Consider the following 23,547-nt stretch of genomic DNA (forward strand, 5'->3'; position numbering starts at 1 on the left):
TGAGAGACATTAAAGAAACTAAACAAATGGATATTTTTAAATTTATGGATAGGAAGATGCAATATTGTTAAGATGTAGCTTCTTGACAAACTGACTCATAAATTCAATGTAATCTCCATCAAATCTTATAGAAACTGACAAAATGATTCTAAAATTTCCATAAAACTGCAAACAAAACAAAACACCTAGACTAGCTACAAGAGTCTTGAAAGAGATCAATGCTAGAGAACATGTACTAGCTGAAGTAAAGATGACTTGTTTCAAGGTACAGTCATTAAGACAATATGGCAGAACACAAACAGATTAATAGAACAGCATGCTCTAGATAAATTTTCAACAAGAGTGCCAAAGCAATTAAATGGAAAAAAGAAAGTATTTTTAACACATGGTGTTAGAACTGGGTATCCCTAAGGGAAGAAAAAAAAAAAAAAAAAAGAACTTCAACCCCTACCATGATGCCACATGCAAATGTTAATTTCAGGTGAGCTCTAGACCTAAACTAAAGATGTGAAAAGAAGAGAGTATTTTCATGACTTTAGGCCAAGACTGTTTAGAAAAAAAAAAATTGCTAACAAAAAGGAAAAACTTGATAAACTGGATTTCATCATCAAAATCTAAAAGTTCTAGACATCCAAACTGGAAAAAAAAGTAGAACTATCTCAGTTCACAGATAACATAATCTTTGATGCAAAAATCCCTAAAGATTCCACCAAAAACTATCATAACTAATAATCAAATTTGGCCGACTTGCAGGATACAAAATCAACACACAAGAACCAGTCATTTCTATACAATAATAATAAACAATCTGAAAAGGATTAAGAAAATAACCATTTACAATAGCATCAGAAAGAATAAAATACTCAGAAATAAAGAAGTGTAAGACTTGTACACTAAAAGCTACAAACGCTGCTGACAAAAATGGAAAAAGACATAAATAAGTGGAAAGACATCCTGCGCTCATGGATTGGAAGACTCAATATTGTTAACAAGACAATATTATCCAAAGAATCTACAGATTCAATGTAATCCCTTTCAAAATCCCAACTGCAATTTTTGCAAAAATGGAAAAACCCATCCTAAAATTCATATGGAATCTCAAGGACCTCATAGCCAGAACAATCTTGAAAAAGAAAAATAAACTGAAGGTCTCACATTCCTAGTTTCAAACCTTACTACAAAGCTAGAATAATCAAAACTGTGGTACTGGCATAAAGAGAGACACATAGAACCAAAGGTACAGAATAGAGACTCCGAAATAAACCTCTGCATATATGATCAAATGATTTTCAACAAGGGTACCAAGACCATTTCATGAGGAAAGAACAACCTTTTCAACAAATGGTGCTGGGAAAACTGGATATCTACATGCAAAAGTAATAAGTTGGACCCTTACCTTATAACATCTACAAAAATTAACTCAAAATGGATCAAAGACTTAAACATAAAAGCTAAAACTATAATACTCTTAGGAAAAAAACATAGTGAAAAGTTTCATGATGCTGGATTCAGCAATGATTTCCTGAATATTAGAGCAAAAGCATAAGCAATTAAAGAAAAACTATACTACATCAAATTAAAAAGTATGCAGTGAAGGAAATAATGCAGGGAAAAAAACATAATGAGAGAAAATATTTTCAAATCATATATTTGAATAGGGATTAATATCCAGAATATATAAAGAATTCCTACCATTCGACAATGAAAAACAAACCAATTAAAAACAGGCAAAGGACTAGAACAGGCATTTCTCCAAAGAAGATACACAAATGGCCCAATATGAAAATATACTCAATATCATTAGTGGTTAGAGAAATGCAAGTCAAAACTACAATGAGACACCACCTCACACCCATTAGGATGGCTATTATCCGAATGGGGGGGGAGAGGGAGAGAGGGAGGGAGGGAGGGGGAGAGAGAGAGAGAGGGAGGGAGAGAGAGAGAGAGAGAGAGAAACAACAAAGGTGTTGGTGAGAATGGAGAAATTGGAACCCTTGAGCATGACTGGTGGGAATGTGAAATGGAGCAAGTATTGTAAAAAATAATATGGCAGTTCCTCAGTAGCTGCACCATCTTAAGCAGAATTACCACAGGATCCAACAATTTCACTTCCAGGTGGATGCACAAAAGAACTGAAAGCAGGGGCTCAAACAGTTACTTACACACTAATATTCAGAGCGGTATTATTCACAGTCACTAAAATGTCAGGATAATCCAAATGTCCAACAACAGATGAATGGGTAAACGAAATGTGGTATGTACATATGGAATATTTAGCCTTAAAAGGAATGAAACTCTGACACATGCTATAACACGCTAAATCTTAAAAACATTATGCTAAGTGGGACACCTAGGAGGCTCAGTCGGTTAAGCCTCCAACTCTTGATTTCAGCTCAGGTCATGATCCCAAGGTTAGTGAGTTCAAGCCTCACATCAGGCTCTGCACTGACAGTGAGGAGCCTACTTGGGATTCATTCTCTCTCTCTCTCTCTCTCTCTCTCTCTCTCTCTCTGTCCCTCCTCTGCTTGCACACTCTCTCTCTCAAAATAAATAAAAAGAACTTTAAAAAAAACCAAAACAAGACAACATTACGCTAAGTGGAATAAGCCAGACAAAAACAAATATTTTATGATTCCACTTATATGAGGTACCTAGAACAGGCAAATTCATAGAGCTTCAGGGTGGGAGAAATAGGGAGTTACTGTTTAAAGGGTAGCGAGTTTCTGTTTTGGATGATTAAAATATTCTGGAATATACAGTTATGATGGTTACACAACAATGTGAAAATGTATTTAATGCCACTGAATTATACATTTTTACAATATTTATTCATTTTTGAGAGACACAGAGAGACAGAGCATGAGCAGGGAAGGGGCAGAGAGAAGGAGACAGAATCTGAAGCAGGCTCCAGGCTCTGAGCTGTCAGCACAGAGCCCAACACGGGGCTCGAACCCACGAACTGTGGGATCATGACCTGAGCTGAAGTCAGACACTTAACCAAGCGAGCCATCCAGGTGTCCTTGAATTATACATTTTAAAAATAGGGGCACCTGAGGGGCACCTGGGTGGCTTAGTCGGTTAAGCATTCGACTTTCACTTTCATTGATCTCGCAGTTTGTGGGTTTGAGCNTAAATTTAATAAAAATAGGAGCACCTGAATGGCTCAGTCAGTTAAGCCTCTGAGTTCGGCTCAGGTCATAATCTCATGGTTTATGAGTTTGAGCCCCGCCTCTGGCTGTGCTGATGGATCAGAGCCTGGAGCCTGCTTAAGATTCTCTCTCTCTCTCTCTCTCTCTCTCTCTCTGCCCTCCCCTGTTTGCGCTCTCTCTCAAAAATAAACATTAGAAACTTTTTTAAATAAATAAATAAATAATAAATAAATAAATATATAAATAAATAAAAGGGTTAAAGTAGGGGGCACCTGGGTGAGTTCGAGCTCTGCATTGGGCTCTGTGTTGTCAGCAGACTACGTGCAGAGCCTGACTGGGATTCTCTCTCCCACTCTCTCTCTGGCCCTTCCCCACTTATACTCTCTCTCAAAATAAATAACCTTAANAATCAAGCCCCACGTCAGGCTCTGTGCTGAGTGTGGAGCCTACTTAGGAGTCTCTCTCCTCAGTTTGTGCCCTCTCTCAAAAAAAAAAAAAAAATCAACTTTTTAAAAAAAGTTTATTTACTTTAAGAAAGTAGGGAGAGGGGCAAGAGAGAGGGAGAGAGAGAAAACTAAGTGGGCTTTGCACTGAGTGTGTGATCTCACAAGCCATGAGATCATGAATCAGACGCTCAACTGACTGAGCCACCCAGGTGCCCCAAGACAAATCAACTTTATAAATGGTCTAAAGACTTGAAGAAACACATCATAAAATACACAAACAGCCAATAAACACATGAAAAGAGGTTCAACATCATTAGCCATCACGGAAATGCAAATCTAAATCACAATGAGAGATCACCTCACAGAATGACTATTATCAAAAAGCAAGAAATACCAAGTGCTAGAGAGGATGTGGAGAAAAGGGAACCCTGTGCAGTCATGGCAGGAATGTAAACTGGTGTAGCCACTATGGAGCACAGTATAGCATTTTCTCAGAAAATTAAAAATACAGAACTACCACAGTCCAGCAATTCTACTTCTAGGGATTTATCCAAAGAAAACAAAAACACTAATTTGAAAAGACATATGTCTCCCTAGATTCATCACACCATTACTTACAATAGCCAAAATATGGAAGCAACCTGAATGTTCATCAACAAATGAATGGACAAAGAAAATGTATATATACAATGGAATATTACTCGGCCATAAAAAAGAATGAAATCTTATTTCGAACAATATGGACAGACCTAGAGGATATTATGCTATGTGAAATAAGTCAAAATAAGTCAGAAAGAAAAAGACAAAAACCATATGACTTCACTTATATGTGGAATCTAAAACACAAAATGAATGAGCAAATAGAACAAAACAGAAACAGACTTACAGATAAATAGAGCCAACTGATGGTTGCCAGAAGGGAAAGAGTGGAGGGAGAATGGACAAAATGTGAAGGAGATTAAGTGGTACAGTTAAATAAATGAGACACAGGAATGTAATATACAGCATAGGGAATATAGTTAATAATATTGTAACAATTTTATATGGTAACAGATGGTAACTAGATTTATTATAGTGACCATTTCCTATATGTATATAAATACTGAATCATTATGTTATACACCTGAAACTAATACTCAATTTAAAATATATATTTATTATATATATTTATATATACTTTATAAACAGAATATATATATGTTTATATATATGTAAATAGAACCAAAATGGTGTAACACTACACCTCCACCAGAACAGCTAAAATGAAAAAGACTAACAATACCAAATGTTAGCAAAGATGTAGAACAATCAGAAATCTCACACTCTACTAGAGGGAAGATAAACTCATACAAGCACTTTAGAAAACTGTATGGCATTATTAACAAGTTAAATACACATCTAACCTATGACCTACAATTTCCACTCTTGGGTATTTATCTAAGAAAGGTGAAAACATTTGTCCACCAAAATCCCTGTGCAAGAATGTTTCAACAGCTTTATTCATAACAGCCCCAAACTGGAAATAAAATGTCCATTAACAGAAAAAATAAATTTGGTATGCCCATAGAACGGGATACTATTCATCAATACAAAGGAACAAACTAACACCACATAAAAGAATCTCAAAGACATTATGGTAAGTAAAAAAACAAAAACCCCACACACAGAAGTGTGTCTGTATGATTCCATTTATACAAAGTTTCAGAACATGCAAAATCAGGTCTAAGATAAAAATTAGAAGGTTGGTTACTTCAGGGTTAACAGGGAAGGGGCACAAAGAAATTTCTTGAGGTTATAGTAATTTTTTTAGATCTTAATAGGAATGTAGTCTACATTAATATATGCATTTGTCAAAAATACACATAAGATCTGCATTTCAATTACTTAATTATGCATCAATCTTTAAAAAGAAAAAGAGCAAACGGACTCATTACAGGACTGCGTAAACACTGCACTACTAGGAGCACCAAGGAGTCTGGTTCTGCCATGCACCACACACACTCATAGCAGATGGCAGCACGGTTCAGCGAACAGAGATGTCACCAAGCCCTGGCGCTGCTGACTCTAGACCAGTTCCCGAGTCGGTTTCCTTATGTATAACAGGCTGAAGCTTAGTATCTGCTCCGCCGCAGTGCCGAGCACTACCATCAAGATAAGCACGCTTATGTGGCAGTACTGTGCAAGTTAAAACACTGTAGGGCGATGGAGAAATGAATAAAGACTTTCTCTCCTTCTGTGATTCTCCAGGGCCACCTATACCTTCAAACTTCTATGGGAGACAGGATTATACCCTTAGAAATGACAACACCAACATCTGTTTGGCCCTGTGAGAAAGGGCCACTTCTACTGATTCACTACTATATAACTCTCCAACTTACCTCAAAAAACTTTTCTCTAGGTTTTCCCTTAGAAAACTGAGCCAACTGTCACAAACTTTAAATTATTACCAGTAACAAGAAGGGGGGCAGAAATCAAAACAGGTTTAAAAAACAACAAAGAAACCCCAGCATTCAGATCACCCATCTAGGGAATTCATAAACTGGCAAAAAAGCTTCATTACCAGAAATTTCCAAAGCATGTTACATATTTGCTTCCTAGCCGTCTCCTGTTTTCCAAAGAGAGTTTCACAAGGCAACAACCATGATGGCTTTTCACAAATAGAAGCAATTAAAGAGAGTTACTCCTGTCTCTGGGGACCAGGGCAAGGTTGCTCTCTATCAGGTTTCACTATCAAACTCGGGCTCCCATAGGCAGGTTCCCACTGGCTGCCCTTGGGACAGGGCCTGGGAGTAGGACAAAGGTCCCCAAGGTCCCCCAAGTCCCAGAGAGCCTTGGAACAAGCAGACCAATCTTAGTCACCAATTTTTTGGATCGACAAAGTGATACTAAGAGCCATTCAGTCCTTCATTCTTTGGTCTTCCTTGATACTACAGTGATATCAGCAAAAAACACTGGGTTTGCTTACCTCTCATTGGACCGTATAATGTAGTCAGTAAATTCATGGTCTCCTTTGATTACCTCCAAGGGCACCACAAGGTTGACATCAGAATCGGTGTTCCGCAGCTGGTTGAGTTTAATATTGACTGAGAAGAGGTAATCCCGCACGTCATCTATGCCCACCTTCAGGCCTTTGCAGACCACATACCTGGGAGAAGATACCCTGTCACGCCACTGACCAAGGGCTTCTCCCCCACATCCCTCCTCTCCAAACTCCTTGCTGAGTCATAAAGTTAAAGAATCTTAGTCTATGAACAAAGAACAGCACCTATTCTGTGCTGCAAAAGTTCAATTCAATCCCTTCCTTTTTATGTTGGGCTATATTTCTACTCTCTGTGGCAGTAGTTCCCAACTACCCTGTGCCAGGCTGGCGGCATTACCGGCACTAGGAAGTCTGTTAAATTACGGGCCTAATCAATCAGACTCTCCAGGACCAGGGCCCAGAAATCTGTGTTTTTAACAAGGCACCTAGCAATTTAGACTGGCCACATCTTCTCTCACATCATACATGAACACTGTGTCCCAAATGGGATGCCACCAGTGCCTCTGGCTGGTGGCCCCCTTGCCCTGGCCCCGCCCATGTCCCTCCAGATGGCCCTTCTTCACTTTCTCTTTCCTGGACCAAGCCAAGGATCCCCCACCTCAGTGTGAGGAATAAGGCTTGTGGAGAAGGAGGCAGGCAGAGGTTGAAATGACACACCACAGAACCAGTAAGATCCAAATCTTGACTCCTCTTGGCTCTAATCACTTCCTTAAAATCAGGGCTTTAATGCAGCTTGAGTAGTTATGCCAGAGAGCTGCATTTTTCTGTTATAACATTTAGTCAACTAGTCTGATTAAAATGGAGAGGAAGGCCTTACCTCTCAGAGTTGGCAGGACGGCTGGTAATCGGCTTAAAGAGACACACTCGTTCAAAGCAGCAGTACAGCAGGTAGATGAGCCCCACGCTGAATGGTGTGAACAGGTCAAAGGTTTTACAGATGAAGTGGCCTCCTAGATTAGGAGCGAAGACACCAACAGCCATCAGTGGGCTCTATCCCAGGAGATGGTAAGGCAGTCTCAGGGAATAAATGTGACAAAGCCAGGGACCCAGCACTTGGGCCCATTAAAAGAGGCAACTGAAGGGATAGTCTCAGCTTTAGAGGGGACTCTGGGAGATTCTATTACACTTACTTCCCTAAATTCCTCATTTAGCTAACTGTCACCTGATTCAAGCAGGTTTTTTCCCCGCTTACTCCAAAACCCTGTTAAGTGCTCATGTCCAACTGGGCCTCTAGCAGGCCCCAGGCTGGGGAGACACCTGAGGAAGCATCACCTGTTCGGACAACAGACAGCGCCATGAGGAACTGACAGAGCAGCAGCTGCTTGCTGAGGATCTCTTGCAGGTTCTCCTGTCCCTCCACTGAGAAACCCTGAAATGAGAGTATAAGAATCAGGAGTAGAAAAGAGAAGTGATAAGGACTTCATTCATCCCTACTACATCTTCACTAAGATTTCCTCAAGTGTTTCCATTGACTTCCACAATCTGACCGATAAAAAATACAGCTCAGTGTTTAAATTACTTTGCACAATCATATGGCTCCTCACGTACAGAGCCAGTACCAGGACGCAGGCCTGACTCCTAGCACAGTACCACTCTTCTGCCCCATCACTCCCAGGGGATACAACCAAGTCTACTTTTCCAAGATGGTCCAGAATACTTTGAAACCCATTTGGGAATCCAGGGGAAGAGCGAGGCAGGATAGAGGCAAAATACTGGTTGGTCACAGGCCAACTACAAGATAGGAAACAGAATGCCCTGGTCAGTCCAAGACCCCAGGAGTGGTGTGAATCCTCTGCCTGCGCTTAGCCACTGGACAGGCCCCAGAAAGGTGACAGGAGAAAAGTTAACCCAACTGACAGTCACAGTAATCTCTTTCTCTGCTAACCAAAACCCCCTTCCTGTCTCAAGACCTTGGAGCTTCTCCCTCTAGCTGGCAAGATCTCTGGCTAGGGTGTTTGTTCAAAGAATATACCTTGCTATTCCTGGAGTGGTCTCCCTCCCTATGAGATCACAGCAGGGAGCAGGAAACCAAGCTCACACAGAAGTAAAGGAGGCCAGGGGTTGGAAGAGGGAGGAGAGGAGAGTTGCTTACTGGCTTTTGCAAAAAGGAAAAAAGCATGGAAATCTGTTTCACAAAAATGTGAATATAACCAATACTACTGAACTGTACATTTAAAAATGTTTGAGAGGGGCTCCTGGGTGGCTTAGTCGATTAAGCGTCCGACTTCGGCTCATGTCATGATCTCACAGTTCATGGGTTTGAGCCCTGTTTTGGGCTCTGTGCTGACGGCTAGCTCAGAGCCTGGAGCCTGTCTTTGGATTCTGTGTCTCCCTCTCTGTTTCACCCTCCCCGCTCATGCTGTCTCTCTCTCAAAAATAAATAAAACATTAAAAAAATAAAAATGTTTGAGGTCGGTGGGGAGGGGGAAGCAAGCATCTGAGTGTCTCAGTCAGTTGAGAGTCCAACTATTGATTTTGGCTCAGATCATGATCCCAGGGTTGTGGGATCAAACCCTGTGTCATGTTCCATGCCATGTCTCTCCCTCTGCCCCTCTGCCCTGTTCACTCTTTCTCTCAAATAAAAAAAATTAGAGATAAATTAAAAAAAATTTTTAATGACTGAGATGGTAAATTGTGTGTGTGTCTGTGAGTGTGTATGTGTGTGTTTAACAATAACTTTCTTAAAATGTAAAGGAGGCTGATGACTGTTAAGCTAGCACCAGCCAGGCCAGGTCTCCCTGACTCAGTCCTACAATGGTAATAGCTAAATGACTCAGAATCAAAAATTGTTTAACAATGTCCTCCAGATTTATAAATGTTTCTCAAAATGCATGCCTGTTCATAGGGTCAATTAAATAAATAAGTAAAAATTCCAGGTCATCAGGCTCCACTGCCTAAGCAGAAAGACAATCCTTGAGTTTGTGCTCTGGCTGCCATGATGCAACAACAGCCTCACAAGCACTATCAGGCCCCCACATCTACACAGCTGGAGCAGCCCCTCCCTCCTCCCCCCAAGCCTGTCTGTCTGCTTCCCTGACATGCACGATGCTGTGGCAAGCCAGGCCTCTCCAGATCCTATGCTCCCATCCTGCGCTCTCCTTCACCTTTCCACACAGTTACTGTCTGAGAGGCCTTTTCAATTCTAGCCGTGTGACCCTCGAGCAACTGCCACATTCTCCTGTCCTCCCTCTTAGAGGAAGTAGTGGCTTCCTCCAGAAAAGACTACCTGCAGCATCAGATTTCCAGATGAGAAAGCTACAGTGGGCTCCCCTCTGTGCCTCAAGCAGCTGCTCAAAGAACAAGGCTCCTTGAATATTCCCTTCAGTCCAACCGCTGACAGAGCCTCCAGTGGATTTCCCCGAGCTGCTGCCTTTGGTTATGTGGTCATCTTCAGCCCATCCAGAGGCTTAGGAGTGGTCATGTAAGGACAGCCTCTACCAGGAGCCACACCCAGGTGACAAATGATGGAAATGTTCTTTACAGTCAGCTTTGCATAGTCCATCTTAGTCATGATCCTCCCCTACCATTTCTCACAGCCAACCAAGGAAGGCCCTTTAAAGAAGGTCTATTTGCTCCAAGCAAAGGTGTCCACAAAATCACAGCACTAACAAAGCTATCATTGAAAATATATGCAGAAAGAATAAAAACATACATCACACATCCCTACTATCTGAATTGTGAACTATCACTTTCTGGGGCAGTCGAAAGGACCAAATAAAACAAAACAAAAGCAACTCTCAAGCTTCTGACATGATAAATCCCTAAAGCATCGCTCTATGGAGAACACATCACCTACCCCATCAGCCATCAGAAAGTGGACACCCTTGCGATCTGTGTTATCCAGGACAAAATTCCGAAAAGCAGTGATGTTCTCTGGGCGGGTAATATCTCCATCTCCATCGATCCCACCCTCACCTGGCAGGACACAAGATTCACATTTAGCTCACCTACCCTGTGCATCCCAGGAGCTGGGACACAAGCTCTCTGGGACTGTGAATACAGGTTCTCCTCGAGGACCAGGAGCAAAGGTCCTATGAGGAGCAACTCACCACAGGATCCATCCTGCAAGGCTGCCTTGCAGTGACGGACCAAAGGCAAAAACAGGGCCTGCTGTAATAAAGCAGAATTCAAAAAGAGTTGTTCAGGCAAGAGTCATCAACTGAAGTAGAGGGCCTTCCTCTTCAGGACTGAAGTTGTGTTTACAGCATCTATATTTAGGAACCAACAACAATTTTTAAATAAGAACTGTTAAGAAAGAACTTGGGATTTGCTGCCAAATCACAACAATCAAGAAAGAGTGGAGGGACTGCTGTGGGGCTGCTGAGCTGTCTGTTATCCAGTGAATTCCACACCCCGTGCACACGCTGGAGATGGGCATGGAGTCTGTATTTGTTAATAACCCTGCCATTTCTCAGCTGGAGATCAGGCAGTTTCATTATCTCCTGCCACCACAAGAGAAGAAAAGAGGAATTAATACGATTTTGATGAGAGTTTGCCGAGTGGAGTGTTTAACCTGTATCCTACAGGCCTGGGGTAAAAAGAGAAGGTCTAGAGGGAACCGAGATCTTCAGGACAGGACTGGAAACCCCAGGCTGAGAGACCTAGGAAAGAAAACATGCCAAGAGGATAATAACTGCTTCAGAACTAAAGTCCCCACAGAGGACTCTCTCAAAGCCCCTACTGCCCTCCTCCATGTTCCTACCATAGTAGGGTTCGAAGAGTTCACTGGAGGCCGAGTAGAAGTCCTCCAGCTTGAAGTCATTTGGGCCCTTCAGAGTCATTCCAAAGCCCTTCGCGTGCCACCTCTTCTTCCACAACACATATTCAGAGAAACCGCCTGGGCCTGCGCAGACGTCAGCAAAGTACAGAAGCTCAGCTTCCCGGTCCTTTACCAGTGGTTTCTGCAACGGCAAGTGGTGGACAGGGGAGGAAGGGAAATAGTCTGGCTCAATGGGCAACAGGAAGGAGAATGCAGGGGCATAAAATGAGCCTTTTAGCAAGTGGAGTGCAGAGCTCCTGCCAGGGCCGCGACACCCAGGGTATGTATCTTCTGTGATCATCACCCTGGGAGTGGCCCATCCGTGCCTCAAAATATCCCTAATGCCCTTCAACCACATGGCCTGGCTCAGACTCCTAATAAAAAAACATCTTAAAGGGAATCTGAGGATTCATTTATATTTCAGAGTCCTTCCCTTAACATATACTGCCTTGTAAGAGTCCCACTGAGCAGGATACTGTATCCCCCACTTACAGACAAGGAAAAAAAAGACACCAAGACACAAAGCAACCTGTTCACAGCCTGTGTGCAACAAAGCTAAATGAGAATCCAGTCAGCCCGACTGCTGGACTCGGGTCTTCTATCCAAAGTCTGATGGACTCTAACGTGTCTCCCTCCCAGTCACGGGGCCTACCTACCTTTCCAAACCACAGCCTTTGCTTCCCTTCTCCCCTTCCATCTTGGATCTCCCTATTTATTTTTCAATTAACTTTTTATTTTGGAATAATTTCAGATTTACAGAAAAATTGCAAAGACAGAGTTCTCATACTTTTCGTTCAGATTCCAATTTTGTTACCATCTTACAAAATCTGTCAAAACTAAGAAACCAACACTGGTACACCCCTATTAACTAAATTCAACTTGATTTCATATTTCACTAGAGTCTCTGTTTTGTTCCAGGATCCAATCCAAGATATCACAGTGCATTGAGTCCCCTCCTTTTATGCACTCCCTTCCTCTCCTGCCTTTGCCCCTCTGCTAGCCCAGAGTATGGGGCAGTGCACAGCTGGAGGCTGACACGGCAGAGGGGGGAGGAGACACTGGGGTGGAGCTTCCAGGCAGCCCCTAGGGTACTGCCCACCTCAGGAATAACTAAATTACAACAATCATTTGAATTTTTACTGGATTATAGTTTTTAACCCTCCAGTAGCTCTTAATCCTTAATCTGGAATTTATGCTGAACCCGGCACTGGCCCATATTGTGTTTATCTTTTATACACCTGGCCCTAGAGGGTGAATTCTACTTGTCTGACCTGGCTCCAAGGCAGAAGGGATATGCCATCTGCACAGTGGTGACAAGAGGTTGAGCTCTAGAGCAGGTGACTAGAGGACCCTAAACTAGAAAGAGCTCAGACAGCTCAGCTTTCCCTCTCCATAGGTTTGTTATGGCCGAGTACTTATCCAGAGTTTTGTAACTGCTAGCTAAAGATGAGAAAGCTTTAGGGGGAACAGTTGTAAGAAAGAAATGGAAAATACTAATATTCACAATCTAGTCACTTTCTGGGTGAAAAGGGCCTATCTTCTGATGATAGCTATCCAGCTTTACCAAAACAGTGAAGAAGTCTCTGGAGAAACTGGCTTTAGCTAAAAATAAACGTCATCATCCTATGACAAGCCCACCCAGGCGTGCTGAGATGTATCAGTTCTTTCTCTTCTTCCCTACCAATCTGCCTCAGTATTCTTTGTTCCCAAGCTATCAATTATTCATATTTCTGGATTATATTCATTTGCGCGCGCGTGTGCGCGCGCACACACACACACACACACAAAAGACCTAATGGCATTTGCAGAGAACATTATGTAGCATTTTCTAGGCAGCCCAGGGGTAAGGAGGCAAGGGTCACAAGTTTAAGGCCTGCACACACTGAAAAAAGGAAAAACAATGTTTCTCACCACTGGCTATGCCCCAGCCCTGGGCTCTGGGCTCTCTAGGTGAGCCACTGGCTCAAAGGAAGACCAGGCAAAGGAAGGAAAATGAATCCATGAGAGAATCTCACCTCCAAAAAGAGGGCATAAGTATGATCTCCATTTGTGATTTCAAGACATGTCACCCTCATGGGTCATGGCCAGAAGGTCTTTTCATAGAAAGGACAGCTGGAGTTCTCACCTCTGTTACTTACTGGCTGTGCAGTTAAGAGCAAGCATATGATTTAGGCCTCTAAACTCGCATTCCCTCAACTGTAAATTGGGATTAATGTAAGTTATTTCTTAAGGCTGTTGTAGGATTAAAGTACCATATGTGAAAGATCTTTATAAACTGTCAATATTAAATGTAAGATGACACAACATTCAACTGGATCAACTTCCTTAGAGTCAGAACTCGTCTTTTACCACCTTTTTCCTTTCCCAATGCCCAGTGCAGTACTCCACGCTCAGTAAGCACTTCATAAGTGCCTCTATAATTTCTGTATAATCACTTTATAATTTCCTCTAAGATAGTACTGAAATTTAAAGATCTACATTCAATTTTTGTCTCCTTAGGCTACACAGACAAGGTTTACTTACCTCAGCAATACCCCCAGACACACAGAGCCTGCACTAATGTGCTAGCATATACCTAAAGAATCTTAAACTCCCTTCTTTCCCTGATCTCTTCCAATTCAGATTTACAATTTCTTTGTTTCCCTAGTGAGTCTCTTTTCTCCTTTTACCACAACCCATGGAACCAGAAACCCAGTGAAAAACTTCATAGTCCCCTCTGTTTGCCACCTCCAACTTCCTCAAACCTGTCCAAGCTTCAAATTCTCCATGCTCTTATTCTAAAATCTGTGTGAGTTTAGAGCCACTGAGACTCTAGTAAACCCGAGTGTGTGTCCAGACCTTTAGCCACTCCCATCTCCACTGGGGACTGCTCTACTAGCCTCTGCGTTGCCTGAAAAACACACCAAGCCTGCTGGGCTTGGCTATCATCTGGTCCTCAGGGGAAAACAGAGATGAAAAGAGAAGAAAACACTAGGGGCTGGAGAGAAACCACTTTTTATAGTGGAGTGAAGAGAAACATCTCAGAAAGGGCAATTCTCCATGGTCACTAACACTCAATTCAGGTCAAGAAGCTGCCTGAAGCGTTACAAACATGGTTGCCTTTTCCTATGTAACTAACATCTCCACCCTTGACCTGAATGGTACAACCCTGGTGCCTACTTCACTTTCCTGACAGCAAAAGACAATAACCAGATACCAGCTGCTGGAGGCGTTTACATTCAAAAGCCCAAAATGATGCTATGACTTCCCATCAGCTTGACAGAGCTCCTCTGCCAGGCAGGGGTTTAAAGGAAATCATTTGGAACTCAGAAAATTAAACCAACATTATATCAACCTAATTTTCTCAAGTTGCTAATTCCAAGAGCCCTTTTGTGCTGCCTGCTGGTCCTGGTAAACAGGGAGGGAGACCTGGGAAAAAGAAATGACTACAGGCTGGAGGGATCTGCTCGCCAGTTTTGCCGGCACAGAGAGAAGCAGTTAGGGAGGTGGAGCTGAAACACTAAAGAAATTACAAAATAAGTTCCTTCAGCGAGTGGATAATCAGGGGGTCTAGTGGAAGGACAGAGTGTGAAGCAGAAACAGGTTTGGGAAGCTGGCTCTTGGCTCTTCATTGTCAAAGAGAACTAACTTTCTAGGACTGGGGAAAAATGCTTTGAAACCCTAAGAGGAATGCCAGGATGAAATTTCCTTTATTCTTTCTCTATAATTATGGTGTGTCTGTGTTCAGATAAATGAAATGCAGCAGAGTAGAAAATCATTTTGCTCTACCACTTCTTGAGAAGGGCCAAAATCTAATAATTATGATCCCATGCAAAGCTGGTTCAGAAAGGCAGAAAGGGAAGGTGGCCACATCTGAAATCACAAATCTTAGAACTGGAACAAATCTTAAGGGCCTCTGGTCCTACCCCAACCCTCTGGCAGGTTAGTAGGACTAATTCCACAGATGAGGTAGCTGAGGCCCAAAGAAAGGATGAACTTGAGTGACACTACTTGTGATGAAAGTTCTGTTCTTCCTGCCCCCGCAACCCCTCACTGAATAACACAGCCAGATTTTCAGACATGATACTGATTTTAAATAGACCAGTGGAAGGACCCAGATGCCCACATTTCATCCAACACTCACATTTCCCAGAGCACCCCCTTCTCATACCAGAAACAGCACCCAAGTCAGATGATATCACAAGTCTGAACTTGGAAAATAAGCTCACTGTAAGGACTGCATACTCACCCTTAACACTCCAAATCACCCATGGTAGGAAGGCAGCAGCTAAAGCTCCCTGGCAGCAGCTGGCCTCCACACACCGATGAGCACAGAAAGGTTTTACAAGCATCTCAACCCTGCACCCTTATCAGTTCTCAAATCCACCAGAACATCCGGAACTTAAGTGCCACGGGGGAAGTGATCACATCTATCTCATTTAAAATTATACTTCTGGGGCACCTGGGTGTCTCAGTCAGTTAAACTTCTGACTCTGGCTCAGGTCATGATCTCACAGTTCGTGGGTTCGAGCCCCATGTCGGGCTCTGTGCTGACAGCTCAGAGCCTGTAGCCTGCTTTGGATTCTGTGTCTCCCTCTCCCTCTGCCCGTACCTGCTCACGCTCTGTCTCGGTCTCTCTCTCTTAAAAAAAGTAAACATTTGAAAAATAAAATATATAAATCAAATTATACTCCTGGTGCCTGGCACATAGTAGGATAAATACATGTTTAACAGATGCAGGAGGAGGGCCCACACTCTATCTCATGGCCTCACCTCCCTGCTCCCTTGGCCTACAGATATCACAAGTGCCGACTTTGCCCAGAAATATCCCTTTGCCACTGCTGCAAACCCTGCCCCCTCCACTCAGGGTGGGCAGGAGGATCTGCAGAGTTGGGGGCTGGAACTCAGGGCCTGAAGCCCTACAGACAAATACCTTGTGGAGCATCCCTGACACCAGAGGATGCACTGAGCGACCTTATTTGAGAGTTCCAAGCAAACTCTTATCTCTACCACATAGCAGGAATACTCTCCTAACATTGCATGAATGGCATTTCCGGGCCCCTGAAGCTTAAGCCCATTTAGCACTATAAACTCATACACAGAATCTTGTTCTCACCCCACAAGAATCCCGCGGATTTGTAAACATGCGATCAAACACAAAATCCATGTTAGCCATCTTCATTGCCGCCCTGCAACAAAGACAGAAAAGTGCAACTCAGTACACCAGATGTGTGGAAAGCTGAGGCTCAGATGAAAGGTGCAGCAGTACATGTCAGGGGAGGGGATGGGAATGTCTGCAAACCTGTTTAGGAAGAAGACTCCTCGGATCATCTCGTAGGGATTAGCCCGGGTCCGAGCTCGTCGCATCTCCTCCCCATCCAGGATATCAAACACGCTCTGCCAGGAGAGAATCAGAACCCTGAGGTGAGCATCACCCTCCAGGATGGGACAGGGGACTTAAGTACTAGAGGAGCCCAACTCAGTCCTCTAAAGAGGTACAATACTGCTGCATCTCAGCTCTAAAATGACCAGCTGTGACCCCAGACAAATTGCTCAATCACTCTGACCCTCAACTATCTCAGCTATAAAGTGGAAAATATAAAACATGAGCATGTGCCTGCATGGTAAGTGGCTAATAAATGGCACCCGTAGTTATGCAGAAAGCCACCTGTTGGCATAACAAATCCTCAGAGCAAACCTGTTTCTCCACTCCAGCAGCAACTTTCCAAGGAACCAGAATTCTGTGGTTAAGGCTTCCTGAGAGAGGGCAGACCAACCAAGCCCATGTTTTCTGATGGCGCCAAACACAACAGAGACCCTTTCTCCCTTCTCCAATTGTTCCCCTGAGGGGAAAAAAAAAAAGCCTCCTTCACCTGAGTTTCAGTCACCTTAAGGATATTCCTAACCCTCTGCCTGCGAAAAAAAAAACAATAGTTCAGTGAGGCTGGTTTAAGGTCTTCTTCTCCAACCGATTTATTCCTCAGAGTTCCCCTGGCTCATTCTGCCCCAGGCAATGTACTTCCTGACACAGAATCACGCCAAAAGTATCAAGGAGAGACTAATATTCACCCAGCGTGTCAGGAGCTTCGCGCGGATTCCTTCATTTAATTCTCATAACAATCCTGGGAAGTATTTCTCCTCATTTTATAGATGAGGAAACTCAAACTAAGAGCAGCTTAAAGCAACTGGCCCAAGGTCACACAACCAAAAATCCTGCAAAACAAGGATTTGAATTCTGGCCTATGTGATGCTAAAGAATGATTCCAAACTTTTCACTACGCCAGGCCCACTCAGAATTGCAATGAACCGACCCACTGAGGTTAACTGGATCATTTCCTGGCTACCGACCACAGGGACAGTACAATACTACAAGGAACCAGGAAAAAGGAAACTACCTTGGAGAAATTTAGCAAGCCACACATCTGATCTCCAGGAAAAACTTCAGCTAAACTTCAGCCCCATACAACCAATTCAAAAGAACTGGAAGAGCCCACAACATCCCCTCACACAAGGTTTTCAACCCAGCTCTAGCCACAGTTCTTACCTTACACTCCAACACACTGTGAAGCAGCTCTTCACCACAAAACTCTGTCTCATCTTCAATAACCATCTTTTTCTACAGAAAGAAGAAAACAATCAATAATGACCACATGTGACTGCATTTGGGAGAATGAATGAAGAAACGAGGGTTCCAAGTGAGTAGAGCAAGAAGGGGCTTGAGTCTATGAAAGGAACATCAATCCCTGAGGGGCGGGAAAGAGGAAATCTGAAATCCCTCTGGCTACCCTCCAGATGGCTAAGAGATGAAGCTGCCCCCTGGGTGCTCTGATTAGAGCACCATATGGACAGAAGACTCATGAATGCTGAGGCTGAGAAAAGCAAACAGGAAGGAAACATTCAAGCTGTCTGCTCCCAGAGTATAGAGGCAGAAGGATGGGGACCACCTTAAATGACAGAAGCCTGTCCTTCGACGAGGAAGCCTCCTAATCTATGATGAATACAGAGGTAGGACACCAGGCACCAGGTAGGACCTGGTAACATCAGAGAAAACAAGGATTCAAGAGACCCTCACAGGGGTGCCAAATCCAACCTCATGTTTAAATGAGACTACCTCTAAACCAAAGATGCTCAAACTTGGTGTTCTCGGGTTTTACACACTTCAAAATCACTGAGGACCCCAAAGAGCTTTTGTTTATATGGGGAATATATACATACCAACAGTATTAGGAATTAAAACTGAGAAAATGTTAAAATATTTATTCAGTGTAAAAGAGCAATACACTACGTTAACATTTTTATGAAAAGTAACTATTTCCCAAAAAAACTTTTAATGAGGTGAGTGGCACTATTTTCCATTTTTACAAATCTCTTAATATCTGGCTTAATATAAGATGGCTAGATTCTCCTCTCTGCATTTACATTCAGTTGGTTGTGGTACAGCCTCTGGAAGACTCCACTGGACACTTATGAGAGAATGAGTGAAAAAACAAGTAACTTTCCAGTATCATTATGAAAATAACTTTGACCCTGCAGACCCCCAGAAAGGGTCCTGGAGATCCCCAGGGTGCCCTACACTTTGAGAACTACTCTCCAGACCATACTGATTTGGTGGCTATCTACTTTATTCTTACAGTTTTCCAGAAGGAGATTAAACAAATTCCCTCTGTAACAACTCCCTCATTATTTTCTGAGGACAGGGATGGTGTCTTTTCATCTACCTGGAACAGTGCCCAGCAGTGACCAGAATATACACAAATGTATAATCAGCTACTCTAAAAAGCATCCATGAGGAAGACAGAAGTTATGCATTTTGTGCTGCCTTGCAAGTTAAATGACTAGGAGAAAAAAAACCCTGTCACATCTCCCAAGGGAATATCTGTAAAGCCTCTGACACACCATCTTGACACAGCTTTACTCCTGCCAGAATGGTAGATTCACATTTTTCTTAAATGTGGGTGTCCAGTATACATACTGGACTCAAGGAGAAAAGTCAGGAGGTAAGTGCCAAGAATTCAGGGTGTATTTTCCTGAAATCCTACCTTTCCCACAACCATCCAATCGCTCATTTCCTGAGTGTCAGGAATTTCGGTGGTACATTCTGGAAACCATGACACCTGCTCACAGGCACTGGGCTACAAACAAAAAAGAAGCAAGTAAGTCAAGTAAAACAGCCCCTCAGGGCTATTCCCCAACTCATCAGGGTTTCCCCAAAACAATCAAAAGGGACTCATACAGACTGGGAAGGGTTCCTCCAGGAAGTCAGACATGAGAACTGAGAGCCATGATGCTAAAGTTTAACTTCTGAAGGCCAGCTACAATTCTAGTTTGAATCTCTAGAAACTTCCCAAACCTTCAAAGCTTCTTCCATTTGTTCCAATATTATTTCATAAATACATACTATGGGTTAAGTACTCAGAATGCAGTTAAAAAGACATGGTCCTTGACCCAAGGGGTCTACAATCAGAGCAGTGGGGACACAGGGAAGTACACACAGGCTATAAGTCTATGAAAAGGTAATTATACCGGGAAGACCCAATGGCAACACGTCTCACCTCCTGATGCCTTTCAAAGTGTTATTAACAGATAGGATCCCTCGCCTATTTGGTCCCAAAGCTGAAACTGGCACCTCAATGGTGCATTCTCTTAATTTTTCAATTACATTAAGCATTAGAAACATCTGCAGTCCCATTTTTTTAAGATTTTATTTTTAAGTAATCTCTACACCCCACGTGGGGCTCGAACTCACAACCCAAGATCAAGAGTCGTGTGCTCCACCGACAGAGCCAGCCAGGCACCCCTCTGTAGTCCTTTTAAAGAGAACTGATAGCTAGGCCCCACCCTCAGAGTACATGATTCTATCAGTCTGAGGCAGAAACTGGTTCTAAGTACATTTTTTAAAAGTCCCCAGATGATTCTAACATGCAACCAGGACTACATTCACTGGATTATTAAAACCTAAACAGGTGGCTAACCTGCACAGCAGCTCTACACACTGCCTCCCAAGCAAGCGTGGAGAAGAGACTCACCACTGCAAATTGAAGCAATATGATTAAAGGTAATATTACATGTGCTGAAAAGCATAAAATGGTAACACAATGCAAGGTCATGAGGCAAGCCAACCATCAACTAGAGAGAAAAGTTTAAAAGAAAAATTACTGAAGCCTTCGTCAACGAATCTGGCAGTGAATCATGGCTTTCCCCCCGGTCAAATCCATCACCTTTAACCATTTATAAATGGTTATACATTACAAACTCTGGGGGGAAGAAAGCTCATATACACTTGGGATGCCCCTTTGGAGAGAATAAGCAGACTCAATCTCCCCCCAGAAGTATGAATATTAAGAGCAAAAACGGATTGCAAAAGGACTTTGTCCAAAGAGTCAAGCCTTGCATTCCATGTTCCTGGGCTGCCCCAGGCACCAAGCACTTTCTCTGCAGTGACTACAGGACTGGACAGTCACCTGAGGCAACCCAGACTCACCTGCCTTAAAGAGGTGGACACCAACTAATAGGCCAAACTCTTAACCAAACAACAGGGCATCTCTTTAAAGAGGAAAAACCTAATCACAGTAAGTGATAATTAGGACAGCCTTGCCCCAGAAAGGAATTTCAATAGCCTACATTCATTAAAAACAGAGATTTTATAGACAAATTTGAGATTCTGAGTTAAGTTAGTTCTAATTCTTCCCCACTAAGAGAATCGAGACTCTTTACTGGTTTTCATACAAATGAGGACATGGAAAGCACCAAGTATTTGAGGTAAAAACCTGTATCTAGCACCCAATTACAAATATTTACCCTATTCTGCACTGTCTCATCTGCTATTCTGCTGGTCTTGTCTCCTTGCAACTATAAGGCAACAGAGCAGGACCACCTCCAGAAGCCATTAGCTCCTGACTTGTCAGCATCTTACTCTGAAGCCTTATTAGGCTTTTATCACGTGCAATTCTCAGGAGTTCTTTCCTGAACTGGAACATCACGGAGACAAATAAAATATCAATTCTCCAGAGTTCAGAGCCACATATGAAGCTCAACTACAGCCAACTATGTAGAAGACTAGACATTTGTGTTCTATTTTCTCTAGTTTCAACTCTGTAATGGAAATATTTCATCATTATTTTTAGTCACTTTTATCATATCTACTTCAAATCCTCTGTGAAATAAGATAGGACATAAATAAATGAATAAAAATAAAATCTCAACATCGTCTGTCCCATAAAAAAGGACAGGAATCTCTTTTGGTAGTTGGGGTTAAAACAACTGGTACCCAAGCAGATCAGCAGACCAACTAGTAACTATGGAGCATAAACAAACACCTACACTGACAGAGATGGGGTGTCATAGACCCATAATGGTGCAAGACCTTAGAGGGCACCTAATCCAATCACTCATAGAATGGGAAAGTGGGTCCTCCTTCAGCACCTTTGAATCCTTTCAGCAGAGAGAGGGAGCTCACTACCTCATGAGGTATCTTAACCACTCGTGGAAAGGTATATCTGTTTTATTAAAGTTCTTTGTGGGAGCGCCTGGGTGGCTCAGTCAGTTAAGCGTCTGACTTCGGCTCAGGTGATGATCTTGCAGCTTGTGAGTTCAAGCCCCATGTCGAGCTCTGTGCGGACAGCTCAGAGCCTGGAGCCTGCTTGGGATTCTGTGTCTCTCTCTCTGCTCCTCCACCACTCAGTCTCAGTCTCTGTCTCTGTGTTTCTCTCTTTCTCTCTCAAAAATTAAATAAACATTAAAAAATTTTTTTCTAAGTTCTTTGTGGAGTCAAACTCTGTCTTCCAGCATCTTCTACCCACTGGTCCTTAATAGAAAACAAACCCACATCCTACAATATCTCCCTCAGTATATTTCTTCTGTTTCCATTTTGGACATCCTCAGTCCATTCCATGTAAAAAACTAGTTCCAATCCCCACTGCCTCTGGAGACTTCTAGTTTGTTAATATGGCTACTTAAAGCCACACACACACACACACACACACACACACACACACACAAACACAAGTTGTTTCCTGNAACACAAGTTGGTTTTCCTGTCTCCTCCTCCCCTCAGCAGTTACCTCTGGCTCATCTCGCCAGTCCACATTCAGCTCTTGATCAAAGCCTTGTAGTGTCAGACCCAAGCCTCTTCGACCTTTCTGATTAGAGGCCTCAACAATGTCCTTCCGACCCTGGCTGTATTTACCCAATCCTTCACCTTCCCTGAAGCCCATCTTGGCCTGAAAAAGAAATAAAATAGAGCATTTATATAAATAGATAATAAAGGAGCACTTAAATAAACAGACAGACATTTATTTAGCCCCTATCACATTCAGACATTGTGCTAACCTCTGAGAAAACATAGATGAGTAAGGCCTAAAGTTTTCCTTTAGGAAAGGCCTACTGAAGAAAATAAGCATAAAAAAGTAACTACAGTTTAACTGTGGGTCCTGTGGCCATCTATTCTGGAAGTAAAAGTCTCGGGCAACCAGAAGTTGGATAAATGAGATGGGACCTCATAGCTGTAATTAAAAGCACCAAGAGCACTTAATGAATCTCATTGGACATTTGCACAACTCCCCTTCCAGCTAATTTGTCTGATTAAGTGAAACGTAGCTCTACAGTAGAGTTGATAAAGAGAACGTAATTTAAAATGGAAATGCTTCAAGCAGCAACTCTACCTTACCCTCAGCCACCCAAATAGCCTTACTAGGTAAAGACAATGAGGGCTTGCAGGAGCCCACTTAATCAAGGTATTAACTGAAAAATCACTTCATGTAAAACTGAGGTATGGAAGGTACCATAAGATACTGGACAGGAACTTTTTTAAATGTTACAATTGTCCATAAGCTCACACTAAACCCCTGAGTCAATAGGCCCAGTTATATACCCCAAAAATCAGAGACCCAAATCCCAAACACCAAGCGCCCTTATCTAATAAAAGAGCTCCAATCCTAAGAAAACCTAATTCCTCCTTGAGGGTCTATATTCCCTTTGGAAGGAGCATTACTGACTCAAGAACTGGACAGAATTCCTACCGTAGCCATAAGTCTCTCCCCTGGTAAAAAAGGCTGACTGAGCCACAAAACTCCCCACTGTCCACTTCCCCAAAGTTTGTGGCCCTCCCCCCCACTAGAATCCTGACTATGACTTCAGAAATGGCAGTTCTTATTCTTAAATGAATCCAAAAGAAAA

At 42.7% G+C, this 23,547-nt stretch overlaps 1 protein-coding gene across 2 annotated transcripts in view; it reads right to left on the reverse strand.

Moving 5' to 3' along the window:
- The window catches only part of CMTR1 (cap methyltransferase 1), a 49,659-nt gene that overhangs the window by 15,491 nt on the left and 10,621 nt on the right, over positions 1 to 23,547 (reverse strand). For both annotated transcript variants that reach the window (XM_077754870.1, XM_077754869.1), the window contains 10 exons: positions 22,434 to 22,592; positions 19,413 to 19,505; positions 17,918 to 17,989; positions 16,676 to 16,770; positions 16,490 to 16,562; positions 11,338 to 11,536; positions 10,432 to 10,550; positions 7,908 to 8,004; positions 7,453 to 7,585; positions 6,561 to 6,740 (listed from right to left, as the gene is read on the reverse strand). In XM_077754870.1, the coding sequence (XP_077610996.1) occupies positions 6,561 to 6,740; positions 7,453 to 7,585; positions 7,908 to 8,004; positions 10,432 to 10,550; positions 11,338 to 11,536; positions 16,490 to 16,562; positions 16,676 to 16,770; positions 17,918 to 17,989; positions 19,413 to 19,505; positions 22,434 to 22,592 (1,220 nt within the window). The remainder of the gene's footprint in view (positions 1 to 6,560; positions 6,741 to 7,452; positions 7,586 to 7,907; positions 8,005 to 10,431; positions 10,551 to 11,337; positions 11,537 to 16,489; positions 16,563 to 16,675; positions 16,771 to 17,917; positions 17,990 to 19,412; positions 19,506 to 22,433; positions 22,593 to 23,547) is intronic.

The sequence above is a fragment of the Crocuta crocuta genome, unplaced genomic scaffold, assembly GCF_008692635.1.
Source record: "Crocuta crocuta isolate KB4526 unplaced genomic scaffold, BGI_CrCroc_1.0 scaffold132, whole genome shotgun sequence".
Taxonomy (NCBI): Eukaryota; Metazoa; Chordata; class Mammalia; order Carnivora; family Hyaenidae; genus Crocuta; species Crocuta crocuta.